The sequence below is a fragment of the Oncorhynchus mykiss genome, chromosome 4, assembly GCF_013265735.2.
Source record: "Oncorhynchus mykiss isolate Arlee chromosome 4, USDA_OmykA_1.1, whole genome shotgun sequence".
NCBI classification, from domain to species: domain Eukaryota; kingdom Metazoa; phylum Chordata; class Actinopteri; order Salmoniformes; family Salmonidae; genus Oncorhynchus; species Oncorhynchus mykiss.
In genome coordinates, this window is record NC_048568.1 from 21,730,467 (window position 1) to 21,756,934 (window position 26,468).

General features: G+C 43.1%; 1 protein-coding gene across 2 annotated transcripts in view; it reads left to right on the forward strand.

Annotated features, from left to right (window-relative positions):
* Positions 1-16,639, forward strand: part of LOC110522310 (estrogen-related receptor gamma) — a 45,178-nt gene extending 28,539 nt beyond the window's left edge. For both annotated transcript variants that reach the window (XM_021600612.2, XM_021600611.2), the window contains exons 5-8: positions 9,140-9,250; positions 9,459-9,641; positions 14,692-14,961; positions 15,133-16,639. In XM_021600612.2, coding sequence (XP_021456287.1) covers positions 9,140-9,250; positions 9,459-9,641; positions 14,692-14,961; positions 15,133-15,377 — 809 coding nt within the window. In that variant the 3' untranslated portion in view covers positions 15,378-16,639. The remainder of the gene's footprint in view (positions 1-9,139; positions 9,251-9,458; positions 9,642-14,691; positions 14,962-15,132) is intronic.
* Positions 16,640-26,468: the final 9,829 nt, after the last annotated feature.

Below are 26,468 nucleotides of genomic sequence, written 5' to 3' on the forward strand. Positions count from 1 at the left end.
CTTCTCTACTCCTCAATGCCAAATACATGTACTCCTTTATTTACCTTGAAATATATATACTCCTCCATATATGCCAATATATACTTTTCTGTATCCCAATAGAACTTTATCCATTAAGTCGTATTACAGTGTTATAATACAGTGAATAGAAAATAATATACAAATCAAGATCTTGGATATTTTTGTGGATATAAACGTCCTCTCAACAAATAGATGTGTATTGATTTCAGTGTGAAATGTAATTCCTTTGCCTGTTAAACAGGTCCAGCCCCTTGGTGCTTGCTACTGTGCCTGCTCACTGCTCAGTGTTCATGTATGGTGTATCTTTATCGGATGCTACTGTACCTCCAAAATAGACCATGGCTGTCTGCTACATACAATGGATCTCTATTCCTTCTGACTCACTACTCTCACACACACAGAATAGAAATAGATTATCCAGAACAACACACATATCGTACATTCTACATGGCCCCCAAAACACTCAGGAGAGTTTTACAGTGAGTGTCTGGGGCAGCGCTCTCATGGTCTTGTGGTCAGGACTGGAGTGTGTGACTGGTGACATATTGTTGGCTAGATAAAGAAGTGACCCAAAAAGGCAAAGCTTCACTGTATGAGCCACTTATTGAAGGCTGCATGTGAGTAATCGGCAGCTGTTAATAGAGAGAGAGAGTTTACTGCCACCTGCTCCCTCCCCCTTCAGCTCATCAGCTTTGATTTAATCATCCGTCAACCAGGGTGAGAAGGATTCAGCATCTGTTTTCTGTCACCCTGTGTGTGTTTGTGTGCAAGCATGTGCGAGCGTGTGCGTCTCCTTTTTTAATTAGCTCCTTTTAATAGGGGAAGGGCATCTCCCGCACCCAGCTCTGGCTCCTATAGCCTTGCCCCCCCCACCCCTCGTAAATTCCTCCAGATGCCTTGTGGGTTTCCTGGACCTCCATGAAATGTGAACCACCCCTCGTAACTCCCATCGTAAACCCCCTGGTAGTGGTCCTTGTAACGCACCCCATTGTGCCGCGTAATGCCCCTTTTCCTCTGGGGGGCAGCAGTAAAGGTAGAGACAGGGGGGTGTGCCTTTTAACAGGCGAGAGAGGTCAATGTAAACACAAGAGGATAGAGATCCTCGGTCTAGAATAGAGACCTGATTAGAAATTGATTAAGCATGGAACCACTGTTCGATTTTAGAATTCAGTAGGGCAGTGGACTAACAAACATTCTAATTGTTCCACTACTTGGAACACTGGTCTTTCCTCATAGGGTTAAACCAGAAGAAGGGCTTTATGCATTATCTCTCCCCTGAGAATTGTTTATCTATCAGGTTTGTCCTTGTGTGTCGAGGATATGACAGTAAATCATATCACATAGGTCTAATCACATGGGAGGCTTTTTAAATTTAAATTCTGGGCACACAGTTGAAATAGAATGAGTAGAATTTGAATTATATGGCTAAGGCTTGGCCATATTATATACATAATAATAGCTATTTTCCTTAATTTGTTTATCTCTTCAAAAGAATCAGAGTTTTTCACATCCTTTCATGACCCAGTGCATGACTAACAAGCTTCCAGTAGGCCAGGGGTGTCTGACTCATTCCATGGAGGGCCTAGTGTCTGCGGATGTTTGTTTTTTTCCTTTATATTAAGACCTAGACACCCGGGTGAGGGGAATTCTTTACTAATTAGTGACCTTAATTCATCAATCAAGTACAAGGGAGGAGCGAAAAGCTGCATACACTCGGCCCTCCGTGAAATGAGTGTGACAGATGTGCAGTAAGCTAATAAGGAAGGGTATTTGTTAACATCAGATCATTATCCAGGCAGCTTTACATAGTTCCTCCCTCAGTGACTTTGCTACTACACATACACTACCAGACAAAAGTTTTAGAACACCTAGGGTTTTTCTTTATTCTCACTATTTTCTACATTGTAGAATAATAGTGAAGACATCAAAACTATGAAATAACACATATAGAATCATGTAGTAACCAAAAAAGTGTTAAACAAATCAAAATATATTTTCTATTTGATATTCTTAATAGCCACCCTTTGCCTTGATGACAGTTTTGCACACTCTTGGAAATCTCTCAACCAGCTTCACCTGGAATGCTTTTACAACAGTCTTGAAGGAGTTCCCACATATGTTGAGAACATGGCTGCTTTTCCTTCACTCTGCGGTCCGACTCATCCCAAACCATCTCATTTTGGTTGAGGTCAGCGGATTGTGGAGGCCAGGTCATCTGATGCAGCACTCCATTCCTATCCTTCTTGGTAAAATAGCCCTTACATATCCTGGAGATGTGTAGGGTCATTGTCCTGTTGAAAAACAAATTATAGTTCCACTAAGCCCAAACCAGATGGGATGGCGTATCGCGGCAGAATGCTGTGGTAGCCATGCTGGTTAAATAAATCACAGACAGCGGCACCAGCAAAGCACCCTCACACCATAACACCTCTTCCTCCATGCTTTTCCTCCAATACACATGTGGAGATCATCCGTTCACCCACACTGCATGTCTCACAAAGACACTGCGGTTGGAACCAAAAATCTCAAATTTGGACTCCAGATCAAAGGACAGATTTCCACCCGTCTAATGTCCATTGCTTGTGTTTCTTGGCCCAAGCAAGTCTCTTCTTCTTATTGGCATCCTTTAGTAGTGGATTCTTTGCAGCAATTCGACCATGAAGGCCTGATTCACACAGCCTCCTCTGAACAGTTGATGTTGAGATGTGTCTGTTACTTGAACTCTGAAGATTTTATTTGGGCTGTAATTTCTGAAGCTGGTAACTCTAATGAATGTATCCTCTGCAGCAGAGGTAACTCTGGGTCTTCCATTCCTGTTGCGGTCCTCGTGATAGCCAGTTTCATCATAGCGCTTGATGGTTTTTGCGATTGCACTTGATGAAACTTTCAAAGTTCTTGAAATTTTCCATATTGACTGACCTTCATGTCTTAAAGTAATGATGGACTGTCATTTCTCTTTGCTTATTTGAGCTGTTCTTGCCATAATATGGACTTTTACCAAATAGGACTATCTTCTGTATACCCACCTCCCCTACCTTGTCACAACTGATTGGCTCAAATGCATTAAGAAGGAAAGAAATTCCACAAGTTAACTTTTAAGAAGGCACATCTGTTAATTGAAATGCATTCCAGGTGACTGCCTTATGAAGCTGGTTAAGAGAATGCCAAGAGTTTGCAAAGCTGTCATCAAGGCAAAGGGTGGCTATTTGAACACTTTTTTGGGTTACTACATGATTCCATATGCATTTTTTCATAGTTTTGATGTCTTCGATATTATTCTACAATGTAGAAAATAGTAAAAAATAATGGGTAGGTGTTCTAAACCTTTTGACCGGTAGTGTACATGCTGACTGCAAATGTTTCATTGGTGCTCCAAACTTAAACATGTTGTGCCCTAGAAACTAATATGTAACCCTGTAAATACAGTTTATTATATAATAAATTATTATTATAAATAGCTAAATGTTTATACAAATACCTGTCATTGACATTAAAAAGTAAGTTGTGGAATATTAGGTTGTATAAAAACAATTTTACCATTGAGATGCATTGCATTGAAAATTGAACAGTGTCTCTTTAAGAGAAACGTTGCATTCTGAACTGTTTAGGCTAGAAACAAGCCGTTTTGTCTGTAGTATGTGTTAACTTTTTTCTTTAAGGCACTCAGAAAGAAGTTTTATTTGTAAAAAAAATTGCAGTGGTGCTCCCGAATTAAAATTCCAGGTCGCACAGCCTGATGCCATGTAGAATGTTGCCCTGGTCCATTTCCTGCTCTGTGGATATCATGCTCTTGATCCCACCCCTTTCGAGGGGTGCATGGGGACATGAAACAGGGGTGAGGGCAGAGGGGAGGGGCAGTGACCCAACAACCGCCTCCTTATCGGACCCCTCAGATCAATCCAACCGTGTAGAGTGTGTGTGTGCGTGTGTGTGTGTGTGTGTGTGTTTGTGTAAGAGCATGGTCTGAGAGTTACTCATACACATCAGAGCTAAGTGTAACTCTTCAGAGCGGAATGTGCTGACAACGAAAGGGACAAAAATAGCAGTGGAGGATAATCAGGATAACAGAGTACACACGCACACACATTTACATTACATTTGACATTTGAGTCATTTAGCAGGCACTTTTATCCAGAGTGACTTATAATTAGTGCATTCATCTTAAGATAGTTAGGTGAGACAACAACACATCACAATCGTATTAATTACATTTTCCCTCAACAAAGTATTTATCAGCAAACTCAGTGCTAGTAAGAAACGACAGTTGTTTTTGTTTTGTGGGTGCAATGTGAGAGTTATTTAAGATACTCTTCATAGAGGTAGGGAGGGCCAAGAGACCAGAGGTGGCAAACTGAATGCTTGGCTTGGGATGTAGGGTTTGAGCATAGCCTGAAGGTAAGGAGGGTCAGTTTCCCTCAGGGGTGGACTGGGACAATAATTTGGCCCTGGTGTTTTATCCATTCATTACAGGAATCATGAAGATAATGTACTTTACTGTTTGAAAAAAATCATGGTTTTAGCCTCCCCAAAAATAGGAAGTTTTGAGTAAGATGACAACGTAGAATGTGCGTTTTCTACGTTTATAGGCACCCTTTCTGTTTTTTTACAATCCATGATGTTGGCTGTCTAACTGATGACAGAGTTTGAATGTGAGTTTGCGTGACCTCAGCTCAGATTCTTAAGAGACCCATGGGATGCCGGCCATGTCACCTTTTTCATTGTTTTATTTGTATATACATTTTTGAGGGTGTCAATTTTGACCAGTCCTCCCAATAAAAGAATGGTCGAGCCCATCTGGCATTTGCCAAAATTGCCCCTTGCTGCTCAGTTCCCCTTGCTGCTCTGTAAGCAAGCACCAGGATCTTGAAGATGATGCAAGCTTCGACTGCAAGCCAGTGGAGTGTATGGAGGAGCAGGGTGACATGGGAGAAGTTAGGAAGGTTGAGAACCAGGCGGGTTGCGGTATTCTGGATAACTTGGAGGGATATGATGGCACAAGCTGGGAGCCCAGCCAACAGAGGGTTGCAATAGTCTAGATGGGAGATGACAAGTGCCTGGATTAGGAGCTGCGCCACTTCCTGTGTGAGGAAAGGTCGTACTCTACAGATGTTGTAGTGCCAGGGTTTTCAACTCTTACACTAGAAGGTCCAGAGCCTGCTGGTTTTCTGTTTTACCTGATAATGACTTGAACACACCTGGTGTCACAGGTCTAAATCAGTCCCTGATTAGAGGGGAACAAGGAAAAAATGCAGTGGAACTGGCTTCGAGGTCCAGAGTTGAGTTTGAGGGTTGTAGAGCATGAACCTGCAGGAGTAAGTCACTGCTTTAATGTTTGCAGAGAATGACAGGGTGTTGTCCATGGTCCCACCACTCTAGGAGGGGGAATCCGTGGAATTGTCAACCGTGATGGAGAGGTCTTGGAGTGGGCAGGCCTTCCTCAGGAGGAAGAGCAGCTGCATTCTGACGAGGTTGAGCTTGAGGTGGTGGGCCGACATCCAAGCTGAAATATCTGCCAGGTACGCAGAGATGCGTCTTGTCACCTAGGTGTCAGGAGAAGAGGAGAAGAGTAGTTGATTGTCTTCCGCATAGCAGTGATAGGAGAGACCATGTGAGAATATGACAGACCCGAGTGACTTGGTGTAAAGAGAAAAGAGGAGCGGGCCTAGAACCAATTATGCAGTGCCTGATTATGCAGTGCCTGGCCAATCTTGAGATGGTGGAGAGGAGGATCTGATGGTTCACTGTGTCGAAGGCAGCGTATAGATTTAGGATGAGAACAGAGGCGAGAGAGTCAGCTTCCTCAGAGCGGAGAGCGTCTGTGACACAGAGGACAGTGGTCTCAGTTGAGTGAGTTGCCTTGAAGCATGACTGGTTAGGGTAAAAAAAATATATTCTGAGAGAGATAACGAGAGAGTGTTTTGGAAAGAAAAGAAGGGATACTGCTCGGTAGTTTTTGACGTCAGAGTGTTGGTTTCTTTAGGAGGAGAGCAGCTCTGGCCATCTTGAAGTCAGAGGGGACGCAGCCAGTGGTCAGTTATGAGTTGGTGAGGGAAGTGAGGAATGGGAGAAGGTCTCCAGAGATGGTCTGGAGAAGGGGCTGGGGTCAGGTGTGCAGGTTGTTGGCGGCCGGACATCACCAGTCGCAGGATTTCATCTTGAGAGAGAGGGGAGAAAGAGGTCAAGGCATAGGGCAATTATGTGTAAGTGGGATCAGTGGGCTTAGTAGGGCTGAATGAATGAGGAGCGGATGTCGTTAACTTCTTTTTCAAAATGGTTGACAAAGTCGTCCGCAGAGTAGGAGGAGGGAGGTAGAGGACTATGGAAGGAGGAGAAAGTGGAGAAGAGTTTCCCAGGGTTGAAGGCAGAAGCTTGAAATGTAGTGAGCTTTAGCAGTGGATACAGAGGAAGAGAAGATAGAGAGAAGGGAGTGGAAGGATGATAGATCCTCCGGAAGTTTAGTTTTCCTCCGTTTCCACTCAGCTGCCCGCAGCTCTGTTCTGTCAGCACACAGTGAGTCACTCAGCCACAGAGTGGAAGGGGAAGATCGAACCGTCTGGGAGGAAAGGTAGACAGTGAGAGTCAAAAGGATGCAGAAAGGGAGGAGAGTAAGGTCGAAGGGGCAGAGTCAGGAGGGAGAAGGATTTAGCAGAAGGGAGAGATGATACAATAGAAGAGGGGAGAGTAGTTTGAGAGAGAAAGTGAAGATTGCTGTGATGCATGACCATCTGGGTAGGAAAAGGGGAATACCTTGTCAGTTGTACAACTGAATGCATTCAACTGAAATGTGTCTTCCGCATTTAACCCAACCCCTCTGAATTACACATTTTTTTATAATGAATCTTGTTCTGGAGGCAGCACTGCAGTTACTACTATCTGGCACAGCCACAAAGTCATACAATCTGATTTTGAACCTAACCTTAACCACACTGCTAATCCTAATGCCTAACCCTAGCCTTAAATTAAGACCAAAAATGTAATTGTTGTTTTCATTTGTTTTTTTACAATTTAGCTAGCCAATTTTGACTTTGCAGGTGGCCCATCTAGCGGATATCGCTGAGTTCTGCCTTCAGGGCAAAATTCATTATAATAAACGTCAACCTGCAATGTCAGTCCTTCCACTGTGGTCGGAAATATGGTCTGGATTAGTCTAGCAGTTGGCAGTTTCTACAGTTTGAGGTTTGGGATGAGGATGTGTATGTAGGGAGGGATTTCACTGTGTTGACACATACACTGGATTATGCGAAAGCAAAGGGGCAATAGTGTGTGTGTCAACACAGTGAAATCTCTCCCAGTACACACATCCTCATCCCTCATCATCACCTGTCCCAAACTTCAAACTGTAGCACCTGCCAACCGCTAGACTAACCCAGACCACGTTTCCAACCACAGTGGAAGGACCAACATCACTAAAGCTCCAGGGGTCCTAGCTTACCCGCCTGTTCACTCCTTAATACCCCTCTCATCTCCTCAGGCCAGAGGGGGGACCAAGTCACTATAATTTCAGGTCAAAAGTAAGTCTCAAGTCGAGTACCAAGTAGAACGGGTAGAGTCTCGAGTCAAGTCCAAGTAGAACGGGTAGAGTCTCGAGTCTTGTCCAAGTCGTGTATTCTAAGACCAAGTCAAATCGAGTGGAGTCTCAAGTCAAGTAAAAAAAAAAAAAAAAACGAAACATGCAATTACTTATTTAAATACAAATCTTTGTCTATTTATTGAGGCTACCAGACGGCCCTTTTGATTATTTTGTCTGCAACACATTTGGTTATGTAATAATTATTTTAATTTTTTTAATCCAAATGCAAGCTTCATAAGTACATTTCAAGCCATTTTGACATACCAAAAGACAAGTAGCTCTGTGTTAGTAATTGTTGCTTGATGCTCCGTTGCTGGTGAGCTTGCAAAGTAAACAGTTAATATTCTTGGTCACCTAACCATTTTTGGAGCTGCATATTTATTTATGGCAATCCTCTCCTACAATTTGAAGTTTGTGCTGCACCCGATCCTATACAGCAAATCAACAATCTGTTAGCAAGCTCAACTGACTTGCGTTGATTGACAGTTTGCTGGTCCAATCAGAGGGCCGACTGTTTCACTAGCCAATCTGTTGCACGTTTTTTTTGCAAGTGCGATGCTGCGACTACTGTCTCTGGCTGAGTGCAGTGTATTCCATGGAGACTCTGTGCCACAAAATGAGTGACAAAACTTTACCAAACCTGCCAGATCATTTCAAGGCTTCAGTCTCAAGTCAAAGTCTAGTCCCCAGTCTTGAGGTTACAAGTCCAAGTCAAGTCTCAAGCTATTTTATTTTCTATCAAATCGAGCCTCAAGTCATTAAATGTGTGACTTCAGTCAGACTTGAGTCCAAGTCATGTGACAGGAGTCTACACAGCTCTTATCTTACTATTCAGGGACTAGTGATGTGTCATCAGGGGGTTAAGCATAGCATATAAAGAGAAATTGGCATGCTCAGCTCAAATGTTGTAGTGACGAAAGAAAGGTGTTGGGTTCAAAAGGCATATATTTGAAGAAAGGAAAAAATCCTGCACTCACTGAAATTGTCTTTAAGTTGCCATGTATTTTTTTTCTAGCAGCAGAGGTCAGAACAAATGACCTTGTTTCGGCAGCAGCCTTTGTTCTGACCTCTAATAAAAGCTCTCTAGGTCACATTAGTATGACTGATGCATTCTCTTTTGGAGGGGGATAGGGTGTCACTGGATGGTGGAGTGTGCCAATGTGCTCACGCGCATGTCCGTGTGTGTGTGTGTGCTGTGGCTGTGAAATATCACCCCAAATTCTACCCCCACCACGTGCCCCTTTTTACCCCCCTAATCTTGCTGTTAGCTCCTTATCTCCATGTTGATGGTTACCGCTGAGCTTGTTAAGATGACCAGTTGTCATCGTGTGCCTATGTGTCGTTGCTTATTGTGTTACAGGGTTGTGACATCTCTAAGGCTCCCTATAATCTTACAGATGTCACCAATGTCAATCAAATAAACTCAAAGAGTGCATCACTCTCCTGGTGTTGAAATTGTGTTAGTGTGTTAAACAGGAATACAGTGTTTTTGTGTACACATGCAAGTGTTTAATGTACCTAAAGTTGAGTGCGTGTGTGTGTCCCCAGGTGTGCGTCTGGACCGGGTGCGTGGGGGCAGACAGAAGTACAAGAGAAGGATAGACTCTGAGAACAGCCCCTACCTCAACCCTCAACACGGCCTGCCTCAGAAGAGAACATGTAAGAATACAAGAAAAACACTCTCCCTTTCTTTCTTTTTTTCTCTCTCTGTCTTTCTCTCTCTCTGTCTTTCTCTCTTTCTGTCTTTCTCTCTCTGCTGTCTTTCTCTCTCTCACGACAGGCTCACATTTGTGCATTTAGATATTAATAAAGCCTATTTTAAATGAACATTTCTCGTTCTCTCTCTCTTTCTCTCTCTCTCTCTCAGTTCCTCTAGGTGGTCTGGTAGAGAATAAGGTAGTCTCTCTCCTGCTGGTGGCTGAACCAGAGAGTATCTTTGCCATGCCGGACCCCACCGTCCCCGACAGTGACATCAAAGCCCTGACCATACTGTGTGACCTTGCTGACCGCGAACTGGTGGTCAACATCGGCTGGGCCAAACACATCCCTGGTAGGAAAACATGCAGATACAGGAATACATGGGTATACTGTACATACACACAAACACGCACACAGACACGAGCGCACCCACAGGGGCATAAACACACATCATAGTCAATAAAACTCTTATCAGCTCAGAGTGGAGATTGTTGCCCCCTGAGTTGGATTAAGACTTTAGTCCAGACACAGAAAACAGTATGAATCTGTGTGTATGTACATGTCTGTGCTCTGCTAAACCAAGGTATGGATGTGTCACTTGCAGTGGCATGGCGCAGTTCCGCGGGGCCCCATTATCCCTTATGTCTAGAACAACAAATACTTAAATTGTTTGAGCATATGTTGCAGAACAGTGATTTCAATATTTTTTCAGAATATTGACAAAAAGGGGGTTAGCCATCAATGACAGAGTTGACAACAGATACTCAAAACACACATATTCTGTCTTATTTCGGTCTAAGTTCAATACAAACATTTGTAAAATATGGAAAATGATTCATTTAAAAATCCCCAATGCAAAAATAACCATTTTATCAGGACTTTCAGCACTCTGAATGTTTGCTTTATGACTAAAACCTAATTAAATTGAACATATTTGAACCAAAATTCCTATTCTATTTGAATCTTTCAGGCAGATGGAGTTGACTGTTTATAGTTGTGACCATGGTGATTCAAATATTGTTTGTTTAAATCTATCAAAAGTAGAGAATACAGACCATGAGTGGTCCTGTTGCACTTACATGTAATGAGGACATGAATAAGGGATCCTTAAGGGTATCGCTGACCCTGCTCTTTCCTGATTCATTTAGGATTTTAGACAAATCTGACGGAGTTGACCACATCTCCGTACACATCTTTTAGGAATCACAGTTTTAAAAGAAATATTATTTAAAGTCACAGAAAGAAACTACATACATTCAGTTAAATTGTAAACCCTTTTTTGGAGAGTTTGAAATTGGCATCCTTTGCTCTGGACAATGGCATTTCCAGGCATAGAGCTCACATGGAAATGAACAATATACATCTTTCCATTATAAATTTCCCCTAAATTTAAATGTTAAACTCAAATAATCCCTGAGCTAATTTCCTGCTATTCTACACATTTTGCCATTAGACTGAGAAAAACAAAAATGTAACACAAAATATAAAGTGTTGGTCCCATGTTTCATAAATTGAAATAAAAGATCCCAGAAATGTTCTATATGCACAAAAAACGTATTTCCCTTAAATGTTATGCGCAAATGTGTTTACATCCCTGTTAGTGAGCAATTCTCATTTGCCAAGATAATCCATCCACCTGACAGGTGTGGCATATCAAGAAGCTGCTTAAACTGCATGATCATTACACAGGTGCACCTTGTGCTGGGGACAAAAAAAGGCCACTAAAATGTGCAGTTTTGTCCACAACACAATGCCACAGATGTCTGAAGTTTTGAGGGAGCTTGCAATTGGCATGCTGACTGCAGGAATGTCAACCAGAGCTGTTGCCAGAGAATTCAATGTCTTTACCATAAGCCGCCTCCAAGGTCATTTCACAATCGCAGACCACGTGCAACCATGCCAACCCAGGACCTCCACATCTGGCTTCACATGCCAGCCCAGGACCTCCACACCCGGACAGGTGAAGAGTTTCTGCACAAACTGTCAGAAACCGTCTCAAGGAAGCTCATCTGCATGCTCGTTGGCCTCACCAGGGTCTTCACCTAACTGCAGTTCGGCGTCATAACCAACTTCAGTGGGCAAATGCTCACCTTCGATGGCCACTGGCATGCTGGAGAAGTGTGCTCTTCACGGATGATTCCCTGTTTCAACTGTACCGTCGTGTGGGCGAGCGGTTTGCTGATGTCAACGTTGTGAACAGAGTGCCCCATGGTGGCGGTGAGGTTATGTATGGGCAGGCATAAGCTACGGACCACAAACACAATTTCATTTTATCGATGGCAATTCGCATGCACAGAGATGCCATCCATCCACTGCAATCACCTCATGTTTCAGCATGATAATGTATGGCCCCATGTCACAAGAATCTCTACACAACTTCTGGAAGCAAAAAATGTCCCAGTTCTTCCATGGCCTCATCAGACATGTCACCCATTGAGCATGTTTGGGATGCTCCGGATCGATGTGTACAGCGTCTTCTAGTTCCAGCCAATATCCAGCAACTTCGCATAGCCATTGAAGAGGAATGGGACAACTTTCCACAGGCCACAATCAACAGACTGATCAACTCTATATAAAGGAATGTCGTGCTGCATGAGGCAAATGGTGGTCACACCAGATACTGACTGGTTGTCTGATACAAGGTATCTGTGACAAACAGATGCATATCTGTATTCCCAGTCATGTGGAATCCATAGATTAGGGCCTAATACATTTATTTAAATGGACTGATATGAACTGTAACACAGTAAAATATTTGAAATTGCTCCATGTTGCATTTATATTTTTGTTCCGTGTAATGACGAGTTCATGTGCTATCTGGGGAGCCCGACAATATAATAATATTGTTTTTATTTCTTTTTTTTTTTGGGGGGGGGGGGGGTATTTTCTCCGCCATTGGTCACTTGACCATGTGCCAGAGCCTAGTACTACCTGAAAGTATTAGTACTCTAAATGTTTCCCTCCTTCCTCCCTGCCACTAAGAGGAGTGTGTAGGGAGGACTCCTCCTAATTAGTGCTCTCCTGGATGGAGGGCATAGGAAGCTAAATAAGCTGTTTAAGCAAGCCAGGGTTTAGTTGTGTAGTGACAACACATATGGATCATCGGACACACGCTAATGGTGGCGATAAAGAGGAAGACGCCATCTTTCTTCGCCCCCCTCTGTTGAGTTTGCATTCCAACCTGTTGTGGATACATGGTTGAGCTTGTGACAGCCCTGTCTCTGTCACTCTCTCTCTGGGAAGTCTTTGTTTTGGAAAAGCCCTTGGGTGTGGGCCAGCTGTGTTGATCTGGGCTAACTGGGAAAACTAGTCCCTCCCACAACTTCACCCATGGTGACAGACAGGATTAGATATCTAACTGTATAATTGTCCTGCCTCGTTTAACCAAACAACGTGAGATTTTGTTTAATAAACTTTAATTGTATTGTTGAACTGTTGAATTTCCTTACATAAGTGCTGTTACATAATTTGTCAGGGTACACAAACTTTAAGGAATCTAATGGCTTTCCACAAAAATATGGCAGCCAAGTAGATAGCAGTGATGGTAGATATGACCATATACTCAGTATCTTTTTCACCTCTCTCTCTTTCCCCAAGCTTTGTCTCTCTCTCACTCGGATGAACATCTCTCTCCTCTATCAGCAGTTAATGTCCTGTTCACACCCAAAACATAACTCGGGAAACACCTGTATTTTTGTTGATTTTTGTCCAGTAATGCTTACACAACAAGCTACCTAAGCAGGTGTGTGTGTGCAGACTTTCCTGATCAGCACTTTCATTGTTCTCAAAGAAAGGAGGAAAAGCAACAAAGCGTTCCCCTATTGGCTGCCTTGGACCTCTTCTTCTCTGCTTGTCACCAGTGTTTACTGTCAGAGTGGGAGTCAAACACAGTCAGTCATATGTTTGTATGTATTTGTAGCCATTTGCCAGTGGAGTGTTTTCCTGTCTGGGGGAGTGGAGCAGTCATGAGAAACAACCAGAGCAGACACACCAGGGACCCACCTCAGGGGGTGACAGAGAAGGAGAGAGACTGAAAGAGAAACTGAGAGAGTGGGATGATAGTGATTGAGAGAGAGATTGCGATAGAGATAGTCAGATAGATGCTGTGAGAGGGAGAAAGTAGAAAAGGACAAAGAGAGGAGGGACAGAGGGAAAGTACTCTCAGCTCTACACCAATTGTAGCACCGTAATGGTGGTGTCACATCAGCTCTGTGTGAGTGGCAGGCTACAGCCCATGGCTGGAGGAACCAGTGTCCTGGCAGAGGGGCACAGGCTGTATTTGCTACTGCCCAGGGGGAGGTGAGTCCCCCCCTCCCCTCCCCTCCCCTGTCTGGTTCTGTCATGAAGACTGACATTGATTCTGTCTGAGGGCCAGGCTAGGAGAAGATGAGCTGTAAGACCCTCTCTCACCCCACGCTTTGGCCTTTTTTAGCCTGCCGTAAGTTGGCTGTGAGGTAAGTATGTCTGTGTGTCTGTAGGGGCTCAGCTGAACCCTTCAAGCCCAGATAACCCTCTCAAATTGAAGCATGTGAGCATATCATTGTCCCAAGATCTCCACATACCCGCAACCCTTACAACAGCTTTGAGTATGCCATCCCATGGTTAAAAAGAGGACCTCTTTGTTTGTCTCTGCTGGCATTGTCTTGTCTCTGTGGGACAGAAGACGTTGCTGATGCTCCTTTACAGTGTGTGTCCCATTGTGTGTGACCATATAGAGGTGTCCTCAAAGACAAAGACACAGGTTTACACAATGCTTCTCCCTCCTCTACTGATCAATCGTTCCATACTGGAAAGCAGATCCCTATCGACCAATGAAAGAGTCCACAGACGGCGTTCCAATCAATCTGGGAGAGATAAGAGAGGGGCGGGAGCCACAGGCGTCACCGTGGTGATTGTAAAAGTGCCCGGACCCTGATAAGAATCACTGATGGTGTCAAAAATAAAAGCCTCCCCCTCCTTCATTCTGTAAAGTAATCAAAGTTTTTTTAATTTGATTATGCTGTGTGGGTGTGTGTGAGGAGACTGAGTGTGTGGATCTAATCATGCTCACATGGGGGTGTATTTGTCGCTCAAACGGGGTGTCTTTATTGGATGGACAACTTAGGAATTTCACTATTAAACTGCTCTACACCTCCTGCCTCTGTCCCTCTACCCCAACTGACCCCACGGCCAGTAACCCTTCGGTTGACCTTGGTCTAATATCTCCAATAGGTCCAGCCACTCTGACTGAAACCATCACAATTACATTTTCGAGTGCAGATGTTTTTGAAACCTTTGTATTTTTCATTTGTATCTTTTCAATTAAGATATGTCTTCATTTCCCTTTCTCTCTTTATCCCTAATTTGACCTAGCTAGCTCTAACCTCTCAATTTCTCCCTTTTCTCCATCCCTCTTTCTACAGGTTTCCCCTCACTCTCGCTGGCAGACCAGATGAGTCTACTGCAGAGCGGTTGGATGGAGATTCTGATCCTGCGCGTGGTGTTTCGCTCGCTGGCCTTGGAGGATAAGCTGGTGTATGCTGAGGACTACATCATGGATGAGGAGCAGTCCAAACTGGCAGGTGTACTGGACCTAAACAACGCCATACTGCAGCTGGTGAAGAAATACAAAGCCATGAGAATAGAAAAAGAGGAATTTGTTATTGTCAAGGCCATTGCGCTGGCTAACTCAGGTATGGAACTTCACTGTTGATGTTGGTATAATTTACATTGAGTCAGGCATGTCTTTTCCAATGGCTATTTGGCTTTTCTTGCGTTCAATCTCTGCATACAGTATATGCCAACAACATCTTAACCCTACTTCTCCCTTTCCATCTGTTTTCCCCCTCCCCCTCTCTCCACAGACTCCATGCAGATAGAGGACGTGGAGGCAGTCCAGAGGCTCCAGGATGTGCTCCATGGGGCCCTGCAGGACTATGAGAGTGCCCAGCACACAGAGGACCCTCGGCGGGCAGGCAAGATCATCATGACCCTGCCCCTGCTCCGGCAGACGGCTGCCAGGGCCGTCCAGCACTTCTGCAGCATCAAGCAAGAAGGCCGTGTGCCCATGCACAAGCTGTTCCTGGAACTGCTGGAAGCCAAGGCCTGACCAGCCATGTGGGACTAGGATCACATAAAGGAAGGATAGGGTAGTGATGTCATAAAGGTCAAAATGAATGCAGGAAGTGGTACTTGACAAGGCTAACACAGCCCTGCTCACAAACTCAGGAGGAGAGGAGAGGAGAAGAAAGGAGAGGAGGAAGGACTGACATCACCTCAGTGACAGGGATAACTACCTTCCAAGGGATTTTGATGGTAGTTATTGATATGTACGTAAACATTGCTAGTGAAAAGGAAGAAAGACACAAAACTTGAAGATCCTCTAGGATTATTATTTGTGTGAAACCAGCTCTAAGCCTGTTCATCTTGCATTGTAGTGCTTTAATAACTCTTCTTTTTTTAAATAAAAAGAACTGTGGACAGTCTTGCCAAAGAATGGTGTGGGATACACAGTTAAACAATGCGGCAAATGGTCACAATAAAGTATGGTGTCCCGTAAGATACTTAACTAGCAGAAGTTAGGGTCACTTGATATTACTGAAATATTTTCAGGGAAAGACATGAAGTAAATTTGACCCACAGATTATGAAGGTGAGGGGAGAAATTGAAAATGAGATGTATTTATTGTTGGCTTGATTATTTTGTTGTTTTGTTTTTTATTTACCAGTGTGGCATTAATGGAAAATAAGAGGAACAAATATAGATCAATTTCGTAAGATTTTTAAGTACTTTTGTTTTAATAAGTAAATAAAACATTTTGTACTAGCTTCACAACTAAACTCATGGCACTGATACCTGTACTATAACATAGCATCTAAGGCGATATAATAATGTACAGTGCATTGAAACATTGTATTTTTTGCATTGAGTTGTAGATTACAGAATTGTGCAAAACACTGCTTTTCTTTCTTATGATGAAGATCTGGTGATGGTATTTCAAATGTGTCTCTGTGTGTTTCTGTTCCAGAAACTAGAAATGTCTGAAAATCATAAATGTTCAAATGAAGGGAAACTAAATTGGTAGGAATGTTACTACTGACAACTGTCATGCATTTATCTCAGAAGTCCATTATTTGCTCCATCTGTGCACTGTAATGGAATAATCTGTATATTTTTGTGACAAAGTATATTATAAAGTGTGATCCAGCAATACTGTGTGGAGGGGATGTAAATGTATGTATTCTGTAGGCCTATATAAAGTCCAGCGCCAACAGAGATGTAACCCATGTTCAGATGAGATGTACGCTACTACTACTACTACTACTACCATTCTCAGGATTCTAGGGCAATAAAGATGCTTCAAGTTTGAAAGAGTCTTCATCCTATTCTAGGTTTATGACACATTCATAATTCCCTGTCAGACTGCTGGGAGGGGGAGATCCTCACAAGCCTCATTTAAACCTGGTTCTAACTTGCGTCCTTTGTCCTGATCTTGTCCACATTCTGATTGTGCCACATTTTTAGACGGGTGTAGACAATCAAAAGACACATTGTGATCAGATCATCCTGCCCACCTCTGGAGGTAGTCAGACATGCATTGTCTGGACATCTTACACGTATAGACAGATATGGACAGAGAAACGATTGACTGATTACATCAATATGTGTCTTACAATAAACAAAAAATATTTTGAAAGAATAGCTTTGAAATAATTTGCATAAAGGAAGGTGCCAGGAAATGTGGTCAAAATGCAGACACATTGGATGAATAACAGACACATTTTAATACCATGTGTAGACACATTTCTGGAAATATGGGTAAAATCTGAATCTAGACAAGATCGCGACAAAGGACCCATGTTAGCAACAGGTATAAACAGGGCTAGTGATAAAGAGAGGGGAAATGAAAGGAGGGAAGAGAAGAGGGATATAGTGAAGGAATGGAGAGGGGTAGAAATGGAGGTGATCAGTGAGGAGAAGAGAAGAGGTGGAGTAGAGAAAGATGGAGGCACTTTGTGGGACCTTAGTATAAATTATAGACACCCAGAGGCTACCGGAGTGACTTATGTCAGACAACAGGCTGCTGTCACTTTGAACCATTGTCTATGGCAGCGCCTCCTGTCCCAAGGTGGCCATGATTATTGGATTGAGGCGTGCCTATTGGACAGGTGAGAAGGAAGTGTATGGGCTGGGACGAGGGGGAGTGTCCCATAATAGAGGATCCATAATTAAGTCCATTGTTTTAATGAAGTGTAAAATCCACCCCTGGGAACAGTGTGTCAAGGTTTTTCAGGAAACAAATGAATGAACGCAGGCACGTGACAGGGACAATCACAGACTGCATGTTACTGCACAAACCTAACAGGGAAAACTTGGCACAAATAAGAAAATAATTATTGAAATATCAACCTGGTTTATAATTGCTTCAGTACCAAAACATAAGATTGAATGATTGCCATTAACATGGGTATAGAGGGGTATATCTGCTATATGGTGGAATAAATAACCCCTATGGGAATGTGGGTCTGTTGATAGACACCTACATGTAATGCTAGGACTGAGTTGCAAGTCACACTATTGCATTATATTCCTTCAAAGGAAAACGAATCCAATCCAAGTGAAACCCTTCTCAGTACGATATAATGATTTCATCCAGCACAATGTAACTAAATGAATTACAAATCATCACTCAAAAGGATGAGTGTAGACGTTCATTACAGAAAAAAAGTAATTGGAGAATTAAAATCATGATGAACCATTGTGTCTTTCATTTTCAGAGTACAGAAGGATGGAGCAAACCTTTCTATTGCATTACACGCTCAACTATTGTGTTCAGAGTCAATAATGGAAGCATTAGCTATGGTTGCATGGCTTTAGATATCAATATATCATTACTGGTTATTACAAATGCAGTGGGCGCTCATTACATCTACAAATAGGATTCAGACACGGTGACTACAGAATTGTGCATTGTAATTGTCAAGTACTGTCTTCATTATAAGAAAAGTTAAGAAAACCCATTTTCAAGAGGAGAGTAGAGAGGACAAGAGGGGATGAGAGGAGAGGGGACAAGAGAAAAGGGGAGAAGGAGGACGGCCCAGGTCAGAGTGTCAGCTGTGAGACTAATTGCACAGAGCATACTCAAGGTGGATGGACGGATGGATGAAAGAACGAGTGTAGCCGACATCCATCGGTTTACTTACCAGTCATTCAAGCTGAAATGGGGCATCGTGGGAGTCGGGCAGCCCCCCCAAAAATTAGCTACATTGGCTGCGTCTAAGTGAGTTAGTAATGGCGTGTGACATCCCAATATGTCACCTTCCCAAAGTGAGTTAGTGTGTGAGTGACATCCCTATATGTCACTTTCTCTAAGTGAGTTAGTGTGTGTCCGCCACCTCTGTCTCCTGGACACCCAGTGATGGATGAGGCCTGGAGGAGATGGGCTGTAAAAGGCTGATTCTGCCACTCTGCAATGAGATCACTTCCACAATAAAAAGCCATTGTCTCGAATCATCCCGGCGAGGTGTGAATGCTGATTAGGGTATTATAGGGATGAGCGGCGCTCCCTCCCATCTAAATACATCAGACGAGCTGTGGTTGGATACAAGGGCCTCTTCTCGCTAGTCAGACCATGATCCAGCAATTACCAGAGCCACCAGGAGGAAGTCAATACAAAACAACACCTGCACAGTGATGTCTCAGCCTTTACCAACAGCAAACAATGCTTTTTAGACTTGCATCACATGCACTGCATAAGTGCTTTGCTTTCTCAAAATAAATTCATAGGATAGCTTTATCTCGCACATGCTGATGTACAGTGCACTACTATTAGGGGGCTTCTTTTCATTTAACTTATAAGGCGATGTGTTTCGCAATGTTCCACATGCCATAATAGCACACATAATACTAGACTCAGAGCACGTACTTGCACTGTAACAGGCCATGAGGTAATATTGAGTTGTTACTCAGCGCCACCATGTGGCAAAACAACTCATTACACACAACACTGCATTCATGTCCCTTTGACTTGGATCGGTTGCGCTATGCCTGCCTGCCAAGGCCTATTGTGTATTTACCACCACTCCTATATTTCTCATTTTGGAGCACACCTCGAAATCCATACAGAAAAGGGTAGACATTTTGAAAGTGACCTTCAAAGTGAAAGTGACCTTCACCAGAACATTCCAACTCCTGCAAATCATAAAGAGAGTGGCGGTGTCCGAATACCCATAGTAGCATACTACATACTTAAACTGCATACTAATTTCGGCATTCGATCTAGTAGAATCATAGAGATAGATAGAGGACTCATCTTTATATCTGTGCTATTATAGTGTCTTTGACAGCATGGGCAGTGCCATTGAGACTACAACTCGTTGGAATCGGGAGAAGCTATACAGACAGGCTTGGTGGACAAATGGATGACGTATGTCGCACAGCTTTGAGTTGAGATCATGGATTTGGTTCAGTCATCATCCTGATAAGCCCTTCCCAGATAGTTTATGCTGGCAACAGCAGCAGCATGAGACTAGTTAAAACTTGTACATTTTTTGTTTTGATGGGCGAAGGAGAAATAGCTTTTAGTATTGGTCACCATCTCCAATTTGTTCCATCCAGCTTGATTTTAATTAGAGTAGGACAGTTATTTCTACACAATAAATAACTTGTAATATTGGTAGTAACCATCTGGATGTCACCGTGATACAGTCTACACTACACTGTCGACAACACAACAACATGGGCACAGTGTCCTTCGATCCCACTTGCTGTAAGGAGAGGGAAGTTGATAAATAGTGTAGCCAATATCAGGCCAGGGTGCTAAACCACATTTATTGTAGTGATTTTCACCATTAATGTCTAAACTACTAAAGAAAACTAAATAGTCAGATAAAAATGGAATGATTCTGAACACTCCCAACTTAGGCAGACAAGTTTAAATTCTCGCTGAAGTTTCTAGCCAAGAGCATAAAATAGCTAGCTGGGAAGGGTTCATCAGGATGACTGACTGGACTGAACCGAATCTGTTCCGTCTTCACTCGACTCTTGCTACATGACAAACGCTTACCACTGACATTAGTTTCAGGGTTTATCCAACAACCCTACAAAAATGCTATTATTTTTCCCCATAGGCTTTGTCCAACGCTCCATGGCGGAATTAGTGACTACAAAAAGACGCCCTTACTATTTCTCTTATGGCACTGCTCATGCTAAAACGTCCTTTTGGCCTCTAGAGGCCTCTATCAGTCTCTATGAGTAGAATTCACTCATCTTTTCTGACTCAGGTGTTTGGCAACAGCTGATAATCAGATAAATTGACGCACTGCACCAAAATGAACAAATAGATTTGGAAGAGGAAGAAAGCAGGGATTTGTAAAATGAGCTAAGGAACAGAAGTTGGGTTTTGGAGAAATGGCATTAGTGTGTGTTCTGCAAGCAATACAGCGGATGAAGGCGCAGCTTGAGCGTGGTGAATGGATAGATGTGATTATAGACAGCGAGGAAGAAGAAGAGCCGAGTAGGAAGATCTATGTTGAGGAAGAATGGTGTCAGACATGACAAAGAAGAAGCTCTTTCCCTCCTTCCCCGGAGGACATTAGCCCTAGGACTATGTCTCAGGACTACCCGGCCTGATGACTCCGGGCTGTCAACGGTCCACCTGGTTGTGCTGTTGCTCCAGCTTCAACTGTTCTGCCTGCGGCTATGGAACCCTGACCTGTTCACTAGATGTGCTACCTTGTCCAGGACCTGCTGTTTTCGACTCTCCCTCTCTCTCCTGCACCTGCTGTCTCAACCTCTGAATTCTCAGCTATGAAAAGCCAACTGACATTTACTCCTGAGGTACTGTTCTGTTGCACCCTCTACAACTACTGTGATTATTATTAGACTCTTCTGGTCATCTGTGAACGTTTGAACATCTTGAAGAACAATCTGGCCTTAATGGGCATGTACTCTTATATTCTCCACCCGGCACAGCCAGAAGAGGGCCACCCCTCTGAGCCTGGTTCCTCTCTAGGTCTCTTCTTAGGTTCCTGCCTTTCTTGGGAGTTTTTCCTAGCCACCATGCTTCTACATCTGCATTGCTTGCTGTTTGGGTTTTAGGCTGTGTTTCTGTATAAGCACTTTGTGACATCTGCTGATGTTAAAAAGGGCTTTATAAATAAATTAGAAGTGGAGTGGAATTTTTGGAGAAAGTGGACCCTTGCCTTTTGGCTGATCCATTTGTGGTTTCATGGTGGGTGAGAAAGGAGTTGGGGTCAGTTGAATCAGTGAAGGTTTCTTCTGACCAGTGGGAACAGGCGCTCAGTATCAGCCAACTTGGGTCAATATCGGTTTCTTGCTTTGCTCTTAGGAACAGGGCACCATTGAAAGGAGTGAATTCTAGGGTAAAGTTAAGCGAGGAGGTAGAGCAAATTAAATGGAAAATTCCTGGTGTTTGTGACGCCTGCCCGTTTGGTGCAACGTAGAGGTGGGGAGCGTGGTGAAACAGAGGCGTCATTGTCAGTCCTCTTGAGTTTTGAGTCTCTACCAGACAAAGTCATGTTAGGATATCAGTTGTCAGAATCCATTGTGCGGTTTCAGGTGCCACATGGTCATGTTGCAGCAGTGTTGGAGGGAGATTCCAAGACGTGGGAAGTGTGCAGGATTGTGTAGTTTTGGTGGATAAAGTTGTGTGTGTCAACTGTAGGGGTGCTCATGTTGCTGGGGATTGGAAGGGGTCCAGTGTGAGAGAGGCAGGTTGAAGTGGCTAAAGTCAAAGTAGTGCAAAGGGTGTTGTATGCTGAGGCAGTGAAGAAAGTGGAGGAGGATGGGTCAGGGTGAGGGATCCTTAGAAGATGCCAGTGAGTAGTAGATTTGTGCCAGCACAGAGGGATAGCGCGTTCATAGCAATGGTTGTTAACTGTAATGCTGGAATTGGAACATAAATCACAGAGAATTTATGTTGTGGTGGTAGCTGCAGAGAAATATTTGGGTATACAAGATTTGACTTCAGAAGAGTTCCAGGGTGCGTTGAGGGGTGGTATCCCATCCTCCCAGGCCGTTGACATGGTGCAGGAGTAGATAAGGTCAAAGTAGTGGAATAGGGTAGTGGGGTTTTAATGAGTGAAGGTGGTGGTGTCTAGGGTTATATTTCACTTTCTTAGAGGAACAGGATGAATGAAGAGAGTTGAATGTAGGTAGGCCTTGACAGTAGGTGGCGGTGTATTCACCTAAAAATGAGATGCGATCCGCCAACCAAATCCCAAAGAAGAAGAATGAACGAATGGCGGGAGTCAACTCAATCCCTCATTAGATTACTCATTCAGAGTAGTATTTTCGAAATTTCACATACTATGAAACTACATTTTTTTGCATACTATTTAGAAGGAATGGGGAAAGAATAGAGTTTTGGAATAAACACAGAAAACGAGGTCTGTGGTAAACACAGGTTTAGAAAATCTTATACGTTTTATTCTATGAGATAATCTTCATCAGCTAACGTCTCCTTTTGTAAATTTTAAATACTTTTTGTAATAATAAAAAACACATAAAGGCTTCATAATTCATAAAGGTAATTTATTTTTGTAGGTATGTTTTTACCCGTTTTCATGACATCCAGTTACAGTCTTGTCCCATCGCTGCAATTACCGTAAGGGAGATGCGAAGGACAAGAACCATGCGTACTCTGAAACACGACTCTGCCAAGCTGCATTGCTTCTTGACACACTGCTCGCTTAACCCGGAAGCTATCCACACCAATGTGTCGGATGAAACACCGTACAAAGTCAGCATGCATGCGTCCGGCCCGCCACAAGGAGTCGCTAGAGTGCGATGGGACAAGGACATCCCAGCCGGCCAAACCCTCCCCAAACCCGGACGACACGGGGCTAATTGTATGGCGCCTCATGGGTCTCCCGGTTGCGGCTGGCTGCAACACAGCCTGGGATCGAACCCGGGTCTGTAGTGACGCCACTAGCACTGCAATGCCTTAGACCGCTGCGCCACTCAGGAGATCACTAAAGGTCATGTTAACTGGCCTACGCTAATATGGGTATTCGGACATGGCCATTTCGGCCTTCCACTAGTCTACTACTGGCAGCCAGTGAGGTGGAATTAGATCTAGGGCTAGGCAGTTACTGTTAGATGTGTTTATGTGAGAGGCATGGTAGCTTGTCTGACTGGACACCACTGTTCCTCCCAAGGTAAGCTGATGCCTGGCTGTTGCCATGACGCTGCTGGGGGGAAGCAGGGGTTGAAGAGGGATCTGGGGTGAGGAGGACACCTTTACAGCACTCAGGAGTTCCATCTATATTTTGCTTTCATTTTGCCTTTCTCTCTTTTTCACTGACCACACCAATGGACCACACTGCAGGGAAGAAAGGTGGGAAAGACAACAGAGGACTTACAAGCTCTGCAACACCCCACATATGAGAGGAAATGTTCAAACAACATCTCAGGAAGGTTTGAAAATGTATTGGCCAGGGTAAGCAGTGGTGTGAAATAGTGATGGAGCAACAGGTGTGATCCCTAACCGCTGGTCAGTCCTTGCCCTCATGTGGTGTATGGCAAGGGCATAGGGTGGTGTCTATGCCCCCGGCATTCACCACACCACACCACGGACACCAGCACTGGTGAGGCTCCGGACTGGCCAGTCAGCCTGCTCTTATTCTTGTTCTCTTCTTCCATCCATCTTTCCCTCTTTTCATACTGGTTTCCATCAGTCTATACTCTATTTTCTTTGACAGAGAGGAATACAAATTCACAAAAAAGTTATTATATTCAAATGAAATAACATCAGGATCATAGGTCTTATTTCCAACAAAACATTGAGAGGAGATAGTTGTAAATGCCTTTTTCTTATTCAACAGTTGATTGATGATTTTCCAAGTTGATTTTATATTATTTAAGGATTCTTGGAATTTGTTAGTAAAATACAATTTGGGGGATATCTGAAGTAGTTGAGTAAATTTGTTCTTACACTTTTTGTAATTTGCAGAATTCAGGGGAAAAGTATTTGTGAGACATTTTTGATACAATTTTTTTTTTTACCGGTTGTAAACCAAGGTTTCCAGAACCCTTCTGCTGTTCTTTTATGTTGTTTAACAAAGGGAAAGCTGTGGTGAAATGCAGAATTGAAAGATGAGAAAAGTCTGGTAAGCAAACTCCACATCGGCCTGATTTTCAAAAAATCCCATGAAATATCATCAATCAACATCTTACAGCGCTCACAACTACTTTTGTTAAATATTCTACATTTAATGCTACTAATCTTTCCCATCTGTTAATTTCCAGCTGCCAAAGAGAAGTGGAAAATTGGAAAGTGGTCAGAAGTGTCAGTATAAAGTATACCAGTATTAGACACATTATTCAAAGAATTTGTAAAATAATATTATCAATAAGGGTGTCAGATGAAATGGTCACTCCTGTGGGCTTATAGATGAGGGGATACAGATAGCTAGAGTATAAAGTATTCAAAAAGTCAGACGTCAGTAGTTCTGTCACACCCTGATCTGTTTCACCTGTATTTGTGATTGTCTCCACCCCCCTCCAGGTGTCGCCCATCTTCCCTATTTTCCCATGTATTTATATCTGTGTTCTCTGTTTGTCTATTTGTAGTTTTGTTCGTCAAGTCTCACAGTGTTTTTTCCCTTGCTCCTGTCTTTGCTATAGTTCCTGTTTTCTAGTTTCCCGGTTTTGACCATTCCTGCCTGCCCTGACCCTGCCTGCCGCCCTGTACCTTTGCCCCACCTATCTGGATTACTGACCTCTGCTGCCCTTGACCCGTCCTTTTGCCTGCCCCTGTTTGAATAAAAAACTTTTGTTACTTCGACACCGTCTGCATCTTGGTCTTACCTTAAACGTGATAGGTTCTCAATTTTAAATAAGTTTATGTTGTAATCACCCAATTGAAAACACACTGTATCTTCATTATTAATCAAATCCAAGGTTGATGCAAGGATATCAATGAAACTACCAATGTCAGAATCAGGTGGCCGATAGATGCATCCAATTACATTTTTTTTTACCACCAAATAAATTAACAGGAGGGAATTTCTATGAAAAGAGATTCAACATCAATGTTATCAGATGTAAGTACGAGGTTCTCTCTTACAAATAATTGAAAACGTTTATGAACAAAAATGGACACTCCTCCCACTCTGAATGTTCTACAGTGGTGAACAGCATTATAAGGAGACATGTCATAAAGCTCTTCAGTCAACCATGTTTCTGAAAGGGCAAAAATGGAACATTTTTGACTGAAAGAAGACAGATAATTAACAAAATGGTCATGATTTTTAGGAAGAATGCGAACGTTCAAATTAAAGGCAGGAAATAAGCTTGTCTTTGAATTATAATATCATTATCAATATCATTAATATCTAATGGGTTAAAGACAGGGTTGATATCCTGGCCAACTAAGAGAGATACACAGTCGGCATCATCCAGAGAGCGGAATGGAAAATGGTGCTGGAGGGGATGGCTTCTGTTTTACGGGCTACTAAATAACTGTGCTATTTTGTGTTTTTTTTGCATTGTCTGTAACTTATTTTGTACATAATGTTGCTGCTACCGTCTCTTTTGACCGTATAGAGCGTCTGGATATCAGAACAGCAATTACTCACCTCAAACTGGACGAAGATTTTTTCTTTAATGAGTCCGACGCAAAGGAAACATGCTTCTCCAAGACCAGGCCCAAATCCCTGTCATTCGCATGAAGAAAATACTGAAATCCCGGGGGCGGAGATCAGGGTGCCTTGTGAGAATTTGTCGCGAGTGGGTAACCCGCCTCTACGATCTGTTCTACTGGCCAACGTGCATTCACTGGAAAATAAACTGGATGATCTCCTCTCAAGACTATCCTACCAACAGGACATTAACAACTATAATATCTTATGTTTCACCGAGTCGTGGCTGATTGATGACATGGATAATATACAGTTGGCTGAGTTTTTTTTCCCGTGCATTGGCAGGACAGAATAGCTACGTCTGGTAAGACGAGGGGTTTTGGTGTGTGTCTATTTGTCAATAACAGCTGGTGTGCAATGTCTAATATTAAAGACGTCTCGAGGTATTGCTCGCCTGAGGTAGAGTACCTCATGATAAACTGTAGACCACACTATCTATCAATAGAGTTTTCATCTATATTTTTCGTAGCCATCTATTTACCACCACAAACCGATGCTGGCACTAAGACCGCACTCAACGAGCTGTATACGGCCAT